The 16,138-nt window shown below is 41.6% G+C and overlaps 1 protein-coding gene across 4 annotated transcripts in view; it reads left to right on the top strand.

Annotated features, from left to right (window-relative positions):
• The window catches only part of DNAJC13 (DnaJ heat shock protein family (Hsp40) member C13), a 189,560-nt gene that overhangs the window by 56,103 nt on the left and 117,319 nt on the right, over positions 1–16,138 (top strand). For all 4 annotated transcript variants that reach the window (XR_010090773.1, XM_063452169.1, XM_063452170.1 and 1 more), the window contains exons 4-9: positions 7,274–7,423; positions 8,609–8,650; positions 8,965–9,165; positions 10,288–10,494; positions 10,619–10,714; positions 12,880–12,971. Coding sequence is in view for 3 of the 4 variants with exons in the window: in XM_063452169.1 (XP_063308239.1) it covers positions 7,274–7,423; positions 8,609–8,650; positions 8,965–9,165; positions 10,288–10,494; positions 10,619–10,714; positions 12,880–12,971 (788 nt within the window). In the remaining variant the exon portion in view is untranslated. The remainder of the gene's footprint in view (positions 1–7,273; positions 7,424–8,608; positions 8,651–8,964; positions 9,166–10,287; positions 10,495–10,618; positions 10,715–12,879; positions 12,972–16,138) is intronic.

The following is a 16,138-nucleotide window of genomic DNA, read 5'->3' as shown; positions in this document are numbered from 1 at the left end:
GCTGTTTCTGGATTTAGCTTGGTGTCTAAGTGTAGCGCACCATTGATGGTCCCTTCTACCCCGCTCCAATATTCTTTGAGGGCCGTGCAGGCCCACCATGTGTGGAGCATTGTACCTTCTGCTTTGGAGCATCTCCAGCAAAGCTTGGAGGTGCCTGGGTATATGTTGGCTAATCTGGTTGGTACCAGGTACCATCTGTATTGCAGCTTGCGGAGGAGCTCTAAGTGGGAGGCGCATCTGGACCTGCCTTTGTGTGCAATGAATGCCTTGTTCCATTGCTCAACTGTAAGTGTCATGCCTAATTCCCTATGCCAGGCGTCTCTAAAGTTGTCCTTTTGTGGTTGGTCTGTGGAGTCAATGAGAGCGGCATACATAAGTGACAGCGGCTTAGTGGGCATGGTCATAGTCGTACATGCCTTTTCTATGTTTTTCGCTTGTGACGGAATGATTGTGGTGGTGTCGTGCGACAGTATGCCTTTTAGTTGGAGGTAAGAGAATATCAACCGCTGTGGTAAGTCATACTCGGCTTGCAAGTCAGGGAATTGTTTTAGGAGTCCATGGTTAAACAGGTGAGTAACCAGTGTGCATCCTTTCTCAGTCCATCCCCGGTGGTCAAAGTTGGGGTGTGCTATATGTAAGCTGTATAGGGGGGTGGCCATTGTCCATTTGGTGGTGTACCCCAGTTGAGGTCTTACTTTGTCCCAAATCTTCAGTAAGGTTTCGGTTGTGGTGGGCATCTCAGGGAGCGCCGGGCGTTTCCCATGAGGTACCCAGAAGAGATATTTGAGTCCTTTGGGACATGTCCAAGTGGACTCCATCTCCACCCATTGTGGTGGGTTTTGTGTCGTGTGTGTCTGTAGTGCTGTAGTCAGCAGGGCTGCTCTATAGTATGTCTGGACCTCTGGCAAACCCAGCCCTCCCTGCGACACCTGTCTGGTGAGGATCTTTGTGGCTACCCTCACTTTTTTGTGCGCCCATACGAAGCTGGTGAGGGTGTTTTGCAGTTTTCGGAGGTATATGTGAGGTAATGGAATCTGTAGTGTTCTGAGCAGGTATTGGTATTTTGGCAGTAACATCATCTTTACCGCCGCTAGTCTCCCTACCCAGGACATGTATTTAGTCTCCCACTGTTTTAGTGTGTCGCTAATTTCCCTCTGCAGTCTCCCATAGTTGAGCTCCAGGAGACCTTGCGGCTCTTTTGGGATTCTCAATCCCAGGAAGGTGAGGTAGTCGTCTCTCCAATCTAAGGGGAAAGTGTGTTTCAAGTGGTCTATGTCACTTCGTGGTATCCCTATCCCCATCGCCTGCGTTTTCGAGATGTTGAGTTTGTAATATGAGTGCCCTCCGTACGTTTCTATTTCGTGTAGGAGGTTCGGCAGGGAGATGTTAGGTTGCGTGAGGGTGAGTAATATGTCGTCGGCGAATAGGTTCGCCTTGTACATCTTGTTTCCAATCCCCATCCCATGAATCGCCGTGTTCTCTCTTATCCTGATCGCCAGCGGCTCTAGCGCCAGGACGTAGAGCAAAGGGGATAGGGGGCACCCTTGTCTCGTTCCGTTTGTGAGCCGGAACGGCTCGGATAAAAAACCCGCATTAAGTACTCTCGCTGAGGGGTCGCTATAGAGGGCTTTGACCACCGACACAAACCCTTCGGGGATGTCGAATTTGCCTAATACCTGCTGGAGGAACCCCCAGTGCAATCGGTCAAACGCCTTTTCGGCGTCAAGGGAGACCATGAGACCCGCCCCTTTTCTGAGTTTCAGATGGTGGAGTATATTGATAACTTTCCTCGTATTATCTGCCCCCTGCCTCCCTTTTATAAAACCCACTTGGTCGTTATGGATGATGTGCGGTAATATTTTCCCTAGGCGGTTGGCGTAGAGTTTAGCGAAAAGCTTGGCATCTGTATTTAGGAGGGAGATAGGTCTAAAGTTCTGCGGCACCGTTGGGGGCTTGTTCGGTTTAGGGAGTGTCACAATATGCGCTGCTAGTGTTTCCCTGGGGAGTTCCCCCTTGAGAGCCGCCTCTGTGAACAGTCTAGCCAGGTAAGGTGCCAGTATGGTGCCAAACCTCTTGTAATAGTGGTTGTCAAACCCGTCTGGCCCTGGAGATTTCCCCATCGGGAGGTCTTTGATCAGGTCTATGATTTCCTGTTCCTCGATCGGTTTGGTGAGTGCTGATTTGTGTTGAGCTGTGATCTTAGGTAGTGTGATCGTGTCTAGGTACTTTCTAATATTGAGGTCTGTCGGGTGCGTCGTGTGTGTGTTGTGCTTTATGTTATATAGAGAGGAGTAGTATGTAGCAAACACCTCACTAATTCCCTTAGGGGTGGATATTTTGGCTCCTGCTTGGTCTGTGAGGTAGGATATTTTTTGGTTCGCCTGCCTGGTTTTTAGGCGTTGCGCTAATAGCTTACTAGCTCTGTTGCCCTGGACATAATGTGACAATCTGAGTCGTTGCATGTTTAAGTTGACCGTGTCTAGTGCGTGTTGGAGTATGAGCTTATTGAGCTGGGCTATCTTGGTTTTTGTCTCTATAGTCGGTGCGATTTGGTTCAGTCTGTTTATCTCGTATAGTTCTGTTTGCCATGTTCTGAGTTGTGTTTGCCGCTGTTTTTTCACGTATGCCGCTCTGCGTATTAGTAAGCCTCTCGCTACTGATTTGTGTGCCAGCCACAAGGTAGCATCTGAGATATCTTTGGTATCGTTTAATTGGAAATATGTGTGGATATCACCTGCCAGTGTGTCTGCAAACCGCTCGTCCCTCAGCAGGGAGTTATTAATTTTCCAGGGGCTGCGGTGCTTAAAGTCGTAATTGTTTTTTAATTCTAGGGTTACTGGTGCGTGGTCTGACCATGTGATCTGTTTTATGTCGCTGGATATGATTTGGTCAAGTGCTGAGCCTGCCACCAGAAATCCGTCGATTTTCGAGTAGGAGTTATGCACAGCTGAGTAGTGAGTGTACTTTCTTTCTGTTGGGTGTGTGGTTCTCCAAGCGTCATATAGGTGATGGGTATGTAGGAGTTTCGCTATGGCCCTACATTGCCTATTCAGGGGGCAGTGGCGTACCCTATGTGTCGGTAGTGTCGTGTCGAGTGTCGGGTCTAGAATGTGATTGATGTCACCTCCAATCACTGTGACGCCCTTTTGGACAGAGCTCGTTTTGGTCAGAATTTTGTGCAGGAAATTTCGCTGGTTGGTGTTGGGGGAGTAGATGTTTACGATGGTGTACAACACATCGTTAAGTTCTCCTATGGGGATTATGTATCTGCCGTTTGGGTCTATGTCTGAGGAAAGGAGCTTAAACGAGACCGCCCTACTAATCAGGATGGACACCCCTCTAACTTTCGCTGGAGACGTGGCGTGGAATTGGGTCGGGTAGTCATTAGTCAATACTGCTGGGTGGTCATTATGCCTAAAGTGCGTTTCTTGAAGGCAAAGGACATCAGCTCCTAGGGCCCTAGCTTCTCTGGTGAGCAGATGTCTTTTCACCGGGGCGTTTAGACCTCTGACATTGAAAGAACAGACTATCACGGTGGGTCGTGGGATCGGTACTCTGCACCTCTGAGGTGGTATTCGATTGTTTCGGGGGTCTCTGCCCTTCCCAGCTCGCTCGTGCTGAGCAGAGTCCTCCCCTGTGTGTAGGGTAGTTCCCTTAATGTGCCTATGGAGTCGTTAGCAGTCTCGACCCCCCGACATTCAGTGTTTGGCATAGTTTGTATACTGCTAATCATTGAATCACCCACTAACCCTGTCCCCGGTTTGGTGGTAAGGTACATAACATATAAATCAAAAACATAACTGATAACAACATACAGTAATACAGTAACTTTAACCAAAGTATATACATAAACATTCTTTAGTGATATTGGTGCCGTGGATTCGGCATGGCACTGCATTGGCGTGCCGTGGGGGAAGAGGTCGTAAGACCTCCTGTCCTACAGGAATATCAATTTCCTGTGCGGCTATACTACATGCGTGTGCTGGGCAAGCCCAGCTCTCAGCTAAAGTTTCGCGACTTTGCATCTTTCTTGTAGACGTAGTGTCTTTTGTTGCTTAGTGCTCTCTTTTTTTTTTTTTTGCTCGTTACATTTAACATGTCAGTGTAGTCTCGCTTAATCGTTCTACGGATGAATATTTTAGAGTTATGAGGGTGGCCCCTCTGTACTATTTTTGCTTTTAGTGTTTCGATTTTTTTTTATTTTTTTCTTTTTTTTAATTTTTTTTTCTTTTTTTTTTTCTTTTCTTTTTTTTTAATTGCCTAAAGCTACTTGGTGTGGGTATGTTGTGTTGGTCCGGCTCACCTTAGTGAGTTAGGAGGGGAGAGCTGGAGCATGTTTCTGTGCTATCTTCCTATCTCTTGTGCTCCCTGCAGCCCTCCCTCCCTCATCCTCTCACTCTACCGGGGGCATATGTGGTGTGGTGTATATGCATTGCAGTTTCGTACATTACCCAGCCTTGCAGCTTAAATGTCCATGTATTAGGTCACCATAGGGCGCCCACACTGACAGTCATTGTCCTTTATCTTTTTTTCGCCTTTTTCCAGTCTTGTGTCACTCTGGATCTGTCTCCTTCTTGGGCCTTCGTTGGCGCAGCTGCGATGTTCCATTCTCTCAAGATTTTCTGGCCTTCCTCCGGGGAGCCGATGGCGGTTGTCTTCCCTTCTTTCAGTACCAGGAGTTTGGTGGGATATCCCCATCGGTATGGCAAGTGGTTCTCCCTGAGTCGGGTGGTTACCTCTCTGAAGTCTCGTCTCCTCTTGAGTGTGTAAGAGGAAATGTCCGCATATATGGCTATGTCTTTGTAAGCCGGTGGCATCTCCCTCCGTTTTCTGCAGGCAGTGAGAATCGCCTCCTTAGCATGATAGTAATGCATCCTGAGTAAGATATCTCTCGGAGTGGATGGAGGTAGAAATGTGGGTTTGGCTGTCCTGTGGATTCTGTCTAGCAGGAGTATATCATGCGGCAGGTCCGGGGCCAGTTCTCGTAGTAGGCCCGTGATGTGTGCAGAGAGATCCTCAGTTTTCACCGTTTCCGCTACTCCTCTTATCCGCAAGTTGTTGCGGCGCGCCCGATCTTCCATGTCGGCTATCTTTAGGTCATGATCATTTAACCTTCCAGCCAGGGCCTCCACCGTGTCAGCGAGGGTGTTGTGGGCCTCTGCCAAATCTGCAAGCTGATCCTCGGCGTGCGACGTGCGCTGGCCTATATCTTGGATTTCTTTTTGCAGGTCTTTAATAGCGGTGTCTAGCTTACCCACTATCTTGTCTGACATTTCCTCCAGCAGTTTTTTCAGGGAGCTGTGTGTCAGTGGGTTTTCCTGGTCGCCCGTTTCTGCTTCAGATTCTCCTTCGGCGCCATCTTGGAAATTTTCAGTCTGGCTTGGGGCCTTCCCCTGCGCCGTCCGTGCGGCGAAAAAATTTGCCTTCTCACCCGCCCGTTTGCCTTTAGTCTGAGACATGTTAGTTGGAGGTCAGTTTTGGTAGCGTTTCGTCGCGTGATGGGCTTAGTATTCCGCCTTTAATAGCCGCCGCGGCACGGAGCTCCACTTACATGCGGCTGCTCCGGTCTGCGTCCAGGACACGCCCCCGTGAAGTAGACTTCTGACGAAAGAAGATGACGGCACGTGCAAGGGAGAGCTTCAGGTGAGTATATCTCCTTCGGCTTCACCATCTGGCTCCCTCCCACGGACTGAGAGTATCCACTTCAGGGGAACTTTGCAAAATATGCAAATACATGACAGAGGCACTTCAACTTTAATGGAAGGTGCAAAGAGTTATCATGGCACAAATATCAAGGAACAAATAGCATTTAGATCTTTTAAAAAAAATCTCAGAACTAGGCGCACTTAATCTAAAATGTATTTTTACATCATAATATTTTTGGCTTTCTGTTTTACATAGGTTTTTGCTTAGCATTTTTTTTTTTTTTTTTTTTTTCTTTAATTCTTGAGTTGCAGCACATTGATGGCTAATTAAGAAGCTCTGTTATAGATCAAATCAAATGTTTGATAATCTTTGTATATCTGCCCCTGTCCAAATTAATAAGTATATGCGTGCACGCTTCCTAATAGTAATTCACACTGGACACAGTTTCAGGCTCATGAAAAACTTCAGGAATGTGTTTATTCCGAGGGGTGGGAGCCCCTTAAAAGCCAGAAATACGTCATATGCATAGTCAGAGATAACAGAGAATATACTTCAACAATTGGTTAAAAGTTAGGAGGTCTTTCCTGTTACCATCCCACTGGGCGTGACCCCAGCATCGTCACATGACATTCCTTTGTATCCCAGCACCATTTTATTACACGTGGCAAGTTCTTGAGAGTGCCGTTTGCTGAACAAAGAAGGAGGGGGAGGGGTTAGAAAGGGAAGCAGTTCCTCTAACAGGCAATTTAACACAGTGAATCTCCATTTTGTTACACGAGGGTTTTGCTCGATGGGAAGGGGGGGAGCAGGATGAGAGGAAACCGTTACTAATCCATTCAAGTATTTTGTCCATAACCGCTCCTGCACTGCTTTCCATGCCTGTTGGTGAAGTCAGGGCTGCCACGCCAAGTGCAATCACAGGCTTCACATAGAGAAGTCTGTGATTAGACTATTTTGCTGGCTTAGATTGCATGCACCCGCTCTGAGCTGGCAAAGGGATGGCAGATTATAAAAGAAAAAGGAAAAAACCTAACCATTCCTTCAATGGCTGGAGGAAGCGCACAGTAGGACATGCTGACGACAGACTAAAATATGCGTAAAATTGTCATTCAAATTCACTGATGATAGTTCTGGGATGCCAAAGTCATGTGTACTGAAGTAGCCCACGGCAAAAAAGTACAGCTTATTCAGTATGTAATGTCTTTCGAGCTGAAACACTGCACATACGTATTCCTACCACTATGGCCACTTTAAATAACTGAAGTGTTTCTGGTGGTTGGAGTAACCCTTTATCCATTTAAAAATATTTTTACTAAATCTCCCTAACTCCAACTGCTATGTTTAGTGATTGGTGTTGGTGCTGTTGGATGCCATTTGTTTTTGCTTGTTTGTTTCCAAGATGGTGTGAGCTGCAAATCTCTACTTCTACCCTTCCATGATTTTCTCCATGTATAAATTTAAATATAATCATCATTAAAAAAAGCATATACAAACAACAAATGGGGCTGCACAGGGGCACTGGTAGAACAATATACAAAGGCTTTAACAGCAATCTAACCATATCTGTATATTACTATTTAATTTACCACACTGGCATTTCATGTTTTGTTTACATTTATTTTTTTAGTGGCCTTATGGAGACATTTGTGGTATCGGCCCTGTGGGCAAAGGACAAGGAACGGAATTTGCCCTTACTTTCCGAAAGGGCAGCGGAAAAAAATCTGAAACATTAAAATTTTCCACAGAGCACAGAACAGAACTTCTTACGGAAGCCTTGGTAAGATATAAAGTAATGTAGCTGTATTATTTTTACATGGTGTGGGGAGGTTGTGATCATTTGTGTGTGTATATACGTGTGCCCTCACTGGACTTGGTATAGTGAACTTTCATGGAAAACAAAACGTGTGGAAACACAAACCAATGTAGACTGATATTGTCTTTCAAAAGCTTCATACCCAATCTAGACATTGATGGTAGTTTTTACTGCTATTGCAGCTAAAGGATTTTTTTCAAAATTAATATATGTTTGTGTCTTGATTTGGGATTGCCACATATTAAATGGATATTTTCTACTATTTTCAATTTACAAGGAGTACAATCTTTCGAAAGCTGAACTATTTTAATATTTGGCATGCTTGGTCTTTTAGTTGAATCATGGGCATAGAACTCAAAACTCTAGAAAAAAAAGTATATATTTTTTGTTATTGTGCGTGCTAGTTTTTGTGTTGTGTATACATTTTATAATTTTTACTGTTAATTTTATCAATCAAACCCTTTTTGTTTTGTCAGGCTACATAGTTGAGTGACATTAATTCAATTAAGTAAGTTTTTCCAATGCTTTTAATGCAGTTTAAACATCAACATTTGGAACATGCCTGTGTTAGTCTAAAGAAAACTAGGAATTTTGATTCATTCGTTTTCTGCGACCACATTTTATTTCGCACAGTGTCACAGGCCACAAATTCAAACTGGGCAAAATGGACGGGAAGATCACGTCATTCCACATGGAGCGTCCATCACTTTGTAGCCAAACATGTTACCATCAATCTGTGCCACAGTTTGGTAAAAAATAGTTAACTTTTCTTAACCAATCTGTTAATTTCATGTTCATGGTCTTTGCCATTGGATTTAGTTTTACTACCAACTTGTTTACCAAAAATGTTAAATACTTTAGATTGGAAAAAAATTAGGCCCCTAAGGAGAAAAAGTCAGATGGGTACAGTACTGCAATATGCAGATCATTGTGTACTGGGTGGAACAAGCATTCTGTATTATGTAGCAGCAGCTCTTCAAGCGAATAAGCATGCATTTGTCTGTGATGCCTTTATGAGGACTGGCACCATTTTCTCATCATTTAATATAAAAGTTTTATCTTTGCTTCTAATGAAAACCGCAGTGTGAAATGAATAGTGCCGTAAACAACTGTTCTTGAAATTAAATCACATGTATTTATTCCCTGTAGCGATTCAGAACAGACTTTTCTGAAGGAAAGATAACTGGAAGGGTATGTATAAGTGTTATTGGATAATTATTCCCTTGTACTATGGAGTGTGATAAACAACATTAATGATGTAATGCAACCCACAGAAAGAATCCATTCTTTTTCTTCAGTTGATAAATGCAAAAAATATTTATTTTGATAATCCTGTTAGGCGTTCTGATACTCTGTAGTAATTATTTAAATTATAAGTTTGTAATAGATAGTGGAATAACTTAATTTTATTTCCAAGTTTCTACTAATGTTAATAAAATGTAATTTTATTGCCAGGTGCGTTATTGAAGTAAATCTATATTTGATTCCTTTTTTTTTTTCTGCAGAGGTACAACTGCTATAAGCATCACTGGAGTGATACAAGAAAACTAGTCACTCTGGAAGTGACTCCTGGGGGCATTGATCAAATTGACCCTACAACCAACCGAATCCTCTGCTCGTATGATTATCGAAATATTGAAGGATTTGCCGAAGTCTCTGACTACCAAGGCGGCTTCTGTATTGTGTATGGGGGCTTTAGTCGACTGGTAAGTTTTGAGACTACTTAAAGATTTGTAGATCATCTTTTCAATTTAATTTGATTTCAAGTGAGCATGAACAATTCCAGTTAAGCCTAGACATGCTTAAGGGAACACTCCAGACCCCTAAAGCACTTTGGGAGTAAGTGCTCTTTTTTTCCATATTGCAGCAAGTGTAGATTTCAGTAGATTTTCAAACACTCTAATTGAATCTTACCACACCCTCCTGCTTTCAGTCAGACAACTGTTCTTGTTTCTGGTTGTTTAGCTCAGTGGAACTAAACTCGAGAGGCCACAATTGCCCGGGGCACTTGCCTTGCAAAGACTTCTCATTGAGCAGCATTGGAAGTCTTTGATTGGACAGCCACAGCTGGGTAACAAGGGGAGGGATTGCAAAGGCTTTCAGACAAGAGATTTGCAGCTTTTGCAATTTGTGTTATAAATATCATGAATAAGAAAATGCATAATTAAATGAATGCATGTTTTTATCAAGCGGTATATCTACTAAAGAGTGATTTATTTTAGCCCTTTGTTAAAAACTGTAAAATTATTAAGCTTTATTAAAGTCTAGTGATTCTTGGCAGAATGGGACACAAAGTAAATATATCCCCTCAACTGCAAACCGTGATCTATATTGTCCTGCTTGGACATTTTTCCCAAAGTAGGGTGTACCACCCCAATGACACTTACATTGGCTTAATTACCAGTGGACCTTAGTGATGGGTACCTCTTTGCTTTTATATCTCTCTGACAAAGTAAGAAATGCTCTCGTCAGAGGAGTAATCACAGCAACTAGAGCTCATATGCGGTAGTTGCAGTGAAGGACAAGAGGAGGCGAGCCTGTTATGTTATCAACATAGACCTCTATCCAGAGAATTATTGTACAGGTGAAAGGATGTACGATATCTTTATGTAGATTTATTGGCAACTGTAGACATGTGCCAACAATCCTGCTAGCTCAGTGTATTAAGTTCTTTCCTCATGTGTACTTTGATAAACGTTAAAGTCAGATACTGAGCCATGGTCCAAAGAATGTTCTGACTTACAAACTCTGCATTACAGTATTTTTTATTTATTTATTTATTTGTTTTTGTTTCATGCTTTACATTATACAATTCTTTTGTTTTGCAGCATTTATTTGCAACTGAGCAGAGAGATGAAATAATTAAAAGTGCCATAGAGCATGCTGGGAATTATATTGGCATCACCCTACGGACAAGAAAAGAACCTGTAGAGTTTGAACATTTTGTCAGTCTTCGTTTGGGGAAATACAGCAATGATGAATCCATCACCTCATTAGCCGAATTCATTGTTCAAAAAATCACACCTAGGCATTCGGTGAGGAATACTTAATTTTTCAACATTTAGAAGTGTATAGTTTTAGAGTTTTGAGTGAGTGAGAAATTGCATTAGAGGCAAACACGCCGATAATTTTTCTTTTTCTTCCTGCTGTGCATTTCAGGAGCCAGTCAGAAGATTGTTAGCCCTTACTGAAACATGTCTGGTAGAACGAGACCCAGCCACCTATAATATAGTAACTCTAAAACCACTAGGAGAGGTAAGTGTTACCTGTGTTAGATGGTGACCTTATTTTGCAAATGTAGCATGACTATTCATTGCAACCAAGGATTACAATTTCAAATCCTGTGCTACTACCCAGGCATGAAGTGTCACTCTCCACTGAAGCCTAGGGGGTCCATTGGGGTGAATTTCTATTTACCAGGGCAACATTTTTATTTGCCAAATGGTTAGTGGCAAGTGGAAATTTTGAGATCCGATTTCGGCAATAACTTTTTTTTTTTTCTTTTTTTTCCCCACAATAACCATTGTCTAACAACTCACTAAGCTGGCAAATTAGAATGAATACAGTACTGTATTTGTCTCTTTTGTACATAAGGAAAAGCAGTCTTTTCTAGGTGGAATCACTCCTCACACAATTGCATTGTTGCAGTGTGATGCTTCCAGCCATGTTGCTTATACCCATTTCCTTTAATAGCCTGTGCTGCCTCATATCGATACTTTACATATTTACTTATGTAATAATGTTGTTTATTACGAACGTTCAGTTATCACTAATAACTGCTGTTGTGCAAGACCCTATTTATTTTTTTAATTTATTTAGTATTTCAAAACCTTCTGCCAGCCTTGCTTAAAGTCACAATTCCTCATTGCCTCACCTTGATAAACACTATTACAGATTAACCAGTGGAGGTAAATATAAATACTATATTGGGGCAGTTCCTTGTTTATGGCGACATTGTTGGTGCATGATGTTCCAGGCATGCTTAACCCCTTAAGGACCAAACTTCTGGAATAAAAGGGAATCATGACATGTCACACATGTCATGTGTCCTTAAGGGGTTAAACAGACTTGGGAGGAATCTGCACAGAATTGGACATTTCTCCAAAAGTGCTGTGTGCATGAAGAGCACTGAAAGGGTTAATTTAAATAGCATTCATTGGCTTTTGAAATCACATATAGAACAAAAACATGCGAATGCTGTGAAAACTAAGCAACATAGCCAAATTCCTTAAAGTGTGTTCAAATAATATTTTATTTACTGTAACAATATAAATTCATTATTAAAGGTCTGCTTAAGCCACCTAGACCAATTCATCTGAATGAAGTGGTATGGGTGCAGTAGCCTTCTATTTTTTATTTTTAATCCTGCAGTGTAAAACATTGGAAATTTTGTAGACACTGCAATGTATCCATTGAACTGCAAAATGCTTTTATTGCGGTTGTCCTTCCCTATGAACAGAGTCTGACTCTGTTCTCAATCAAAGGCTGCTCCTAGAGAGCATTTTGTCACGCATGCGCACTAGCCGCCAAATTCATGCCTATGGAGAAAGCTGAGCTCATTAATCTTTATGATCTCAGCCAGGAAGTAAGTAAAGCTCTACTTTTTAATCCTCATGGGGGCAGACACCAATATAGGTAGGGTAAAACTATAACATTACACATACATGTTTGTATTTCTAATGATATGGTGGTCCTTTAATCTACACTTTGCATGTAGTGTTACCTTTAAATATAGCTTATGAAGCTACCATTTATATCGTTGAAGAAAGCTTTCTCAAGTGTAACATTTAAAAACATGCATAAAAAGAAAATATGTGTTAAAGCGACACATGTTACAGCGACACATGTTAAAGCGACTAAGGACAAAGCGACGAATGTTAAAGAGACAAATGTAAAAGCGACTAATGTAAAAGCGACAAATGTAAAAGCGACAAATGTAAAAGCGACAAATGTAAAAGCGACAAATGTAAAAGCGACAAATGTTAGAGCGACAAAAGTTAAAGTGACAAAAGTTAAAGCGACAAATGATATCTGATCTCAACAAATACACATACTCTTTGCTATGGTAATTAGTCTGCATGCTACCATTCGGATCATATGATCCATATCTTGTACTCTCAGCACTAGGCCAACAACAAAATATTAAATAACAAATAACCTGTTTAGCTTGTATAATACTACTGTTGTACCGTTTATAAAATGAGGCTGCTATTCTAGGGATTACATGTAACCATTGTACAATCAGTTATACATGTCATGCGTCATTCATGCATTAACCCCTTGTTTTTCTTTCTGTACCGAACCATCTTATGCCTCAATAAAAACAAAGATTGACAAAAAAAAAAAAGAAAATATGGTTTTAGTTAAATATCTAATGTTGGAACTGAACATTACTTGGTTGACTTTTGTTTCTTTCACAGATATTTGCACTTGTATATGATCCTGAGAGTCCACAACTTTTTACCATTGAGTTTATCAAAGGACAGATTCGGAAATACTCCTCAACTGAAAGGTAACTTTCAACTGGTGCAAGTGACAGTCGGGGTTATTACTAAAGTTTAAGTTGTTGTAAAGTCAGAGTGAGGTGAACTTTAGGCCAAAGTAGTCAAATGGAAAAGCTCTCCAAGCCATTTTATTTCAGGTTGACTATTTTTGCCTAAAATGTGAAATTTACTTTAAATTCCAGTTGAATTGCAGACAATTCACACCTTAGTTACGAAAACAAACACATCTTTTGTGTATGATTTATCCCATACCATCTAATGGTCAAACTACAGTTGTCTCCTATGTGTGTTTTTTTCTTTTTTATCATATATTTAAACATTGTAAACCTTTTTTTCTCTCATATTGAGTGTACTTCTAAAAGCAACGTAGAGTCTAGTAGCAATGTTCTATTTCTATATTTAGTTCTCTATGTTAATTGCACAGAGATAAAACTATCAATAATGATGCTGCACTGCATATGTGCTCATCTCGTTTTATCCTTGATTCTACGTCTAACCTCACATATTGGGGACATTCTGCTTCAATTATATATTTGTATCATTGGACAGATGTATTGGTAGAAGAGGGTATTAGTATACAATTTAATCAATGTATTTTTTTTTTCTGTCCGTTTTGTTAGCTGAAATACTTATATATTGAATCGTTTAAAAATTGCACAGATAAGCAGGGGGGTCAACAAGCTTGTGAAGGCCCATCAACGGCTTTCAGTTAGAGCCACCTCTGATCAAGGGCCTGATCGAGAGACCTGGTCCTTTACAGAGCACCGGTCCGTGCCTCTGTCATTTTGTCTGCTTTCCTGAGTGGTGCTACGCTGGGAGGGAGTGATTTTACTTCACTTCCTCCCTTTGCCCATACATAGCCACTGTGGAGAGAGAAGGGAGAGTGACTGGATCAGCCCTCTTCCTCAAGACCCAGTATGCTCCCACCTACAGCAGCTACCTTGCATTGATCTCCAGGGAAACCACCCCCCTTATACTCAAAAGGTATGGATACCAGAAAGTTACTAAAATACACATTTTCTTTGTGTGTGTGTTAGTGTATATTTTAAATACAGTCCTGTATGCAAACACCAGTGCTACACACTAATACACCTCTGCAGTCAAATGCCAACACTACACACATTCAACTTGCAGTCAAATGCCAACACTACACACATTCATCTTGCAGTCAAATGCCAACACTACACACATTCATCTTGCAGTCAAATGCCAACACTACACACATTCAACTTGCAGTCAAATGCCAACACTACACACATTCATCTTGCAATCAAATGCCAACACTACACACATTCATCTTGCAGTCAAATGCCAACACTACAAACAAATAAAACTCTGCTTAAACCAGGGCCCTGTTGTCACTAGTTCCGTCCCTGCTGAGAAGACATTTTTTTTTTTTTATTACCACTGTACTCTAAATGGAGTAGGAGTGCTTTTAGTAACATGTTACGGTCTGCGAGATGAGTTATGCACTGATTTATAGTTTCAACTGTTTAGGCATCTTGATGTATGCAGTTTGTATCTTAAGTGCATTAAGATGTACCCTGATGTATTGCGTCTTTGGGCAACACACTTTAAAACTAGCTCAATGACCATTCTGCAACTCTATTGTAATATATAGTATAATAACCACTTCATTAGACTTTCTAATGTTGTGAGGGCCTCCATAGTATCAGGGAAGGAAATGCTTCTTCAGTAAGATATCTTACCCATTGCTTGAAACTTAGGATATGGCTTTTCTTGCCATTGTGTCTTAAGTGAAATAATATAATGACCCTTATTTGGGTCCAACTCAGAGATGAGAAATACTAGTTTAAATGGAGATCGAAGGAATCCTTATTAGGCTTTCTTCTGAAAAACTGAACTTTTGTAATATATGTATTTTGATTTTCAACTTTAGTATTTTAAGAGCATTTATTCAAGTCACAGTTTGAGGACAACATTAACTGAATTAATTCGTTCATGGACTATTTAATTTGCAGAAAAGTATATGTCTTGCTTCAGCCTGTACCCACTGTGTCATGGCATTATGTGAGCAACCACCCTGCCATTGTAAAGGTATTTTCTACACAATATTATTAAGGGTGATGTATAACTCAGATCCTATTTCACAGGTCACAAGTGGGTACCAAGTGATCTTATAATAATACCTTTATAATTGGTATTTAGCTTAGTGTAAAGAAAATAATACACTTTACCTTTATTTGCAGGTTTTTGTTTATTTGTTTTTGTTATACACAGTTGTTAAGACCTGCAGTGGCTATGGTACTGCGGTCTTCTATTCCTTCCCCAACAGCTGAGCATAAGTGAATATAGCTGCAGCAGGGAGTAGAGGAATAGGGTAGACGAATGCAGCTTCCAAGACGATTCTCCTCAGCAAATAGTATATTTCCCAAACATGAGCCTAGACTTCATGAAGGGTGTAACAGGAATGAAGTTTATTGAAAACACATTGGCTTTTATGAGAAATCCTCCTGCAAGAGGACCTCCTACAGCAAACCAAGACATTAGCCAATCATCCTACAGTTTTACAGTAATACACGCCTTCCCTCTGCCTGGGAGATATTGAGATAAGTTAAGGAATAAATAAATTATCTCCAGGTAGAGGGCACACAATTTTCCCAAAAGTTGGAAAACCCCTTTCCCCACAAGGTATCCCAACAAATTACATATCCCCTGATAGCCCCGATCTGGGGGACAAACATATCCAAATTTCACCCAGATCAGGGTGTTCTTAAAAAGTTTGGAAGTCATGTTTTACCGACCACACACGAGGCTCCTGCCCAAAACAGTTCCACGAATTCAGCGTGTGCGGTCGGTCAATTGAGAAAAAGGTAAAACAACGAACAAAGTACCGAATGGATCCTCCTGGCTCATAGGAGCGATTGCTCCCCTTGTCTGTACGAACAAAACTACCGAATGGCGCTCTTCTGGCTGTTCGGTAATTAAGAGAAGCCGGCGTTCGGTAGTTTCAGCGGTGATTCGTGAGGTTGAGTGTCCGATTTTAGTTCCAGACACTCGACGACCAAGTCCCGCTGACTCCCCTCGTGCGAACAAGATGGCCGCCGTTTTCTATTCCACGTGGCGTTCGGCTATACGAACAGCGGCCGCCCAGGGAGCACTTAATAGTCGGTTCTTTTGAACTTAATGAGCCAGGAGGGTGGTCGGTGTTCGG

This window comes from Pelobates fuscus, chromosome 4, assembly GCF_036172605.1.
Source record: "Pelobates fuscus isolate aPelFus1 chromosome 4, aPelFus1.pri, whole genome shotgun sequence".
Classification (NCBI taxonomy): domain Eukaryota; kingdom Metazoa; phylum Chordata; class Amphibia; order Anura; family Pelobatidae; genus Pelobates; species Pelobates fuscus.
The sequence above is the reverse complement of the archived record's forward strand: the minus strand, read 5'-3'. Positions and strand labels throughout refer to the sequence as shown.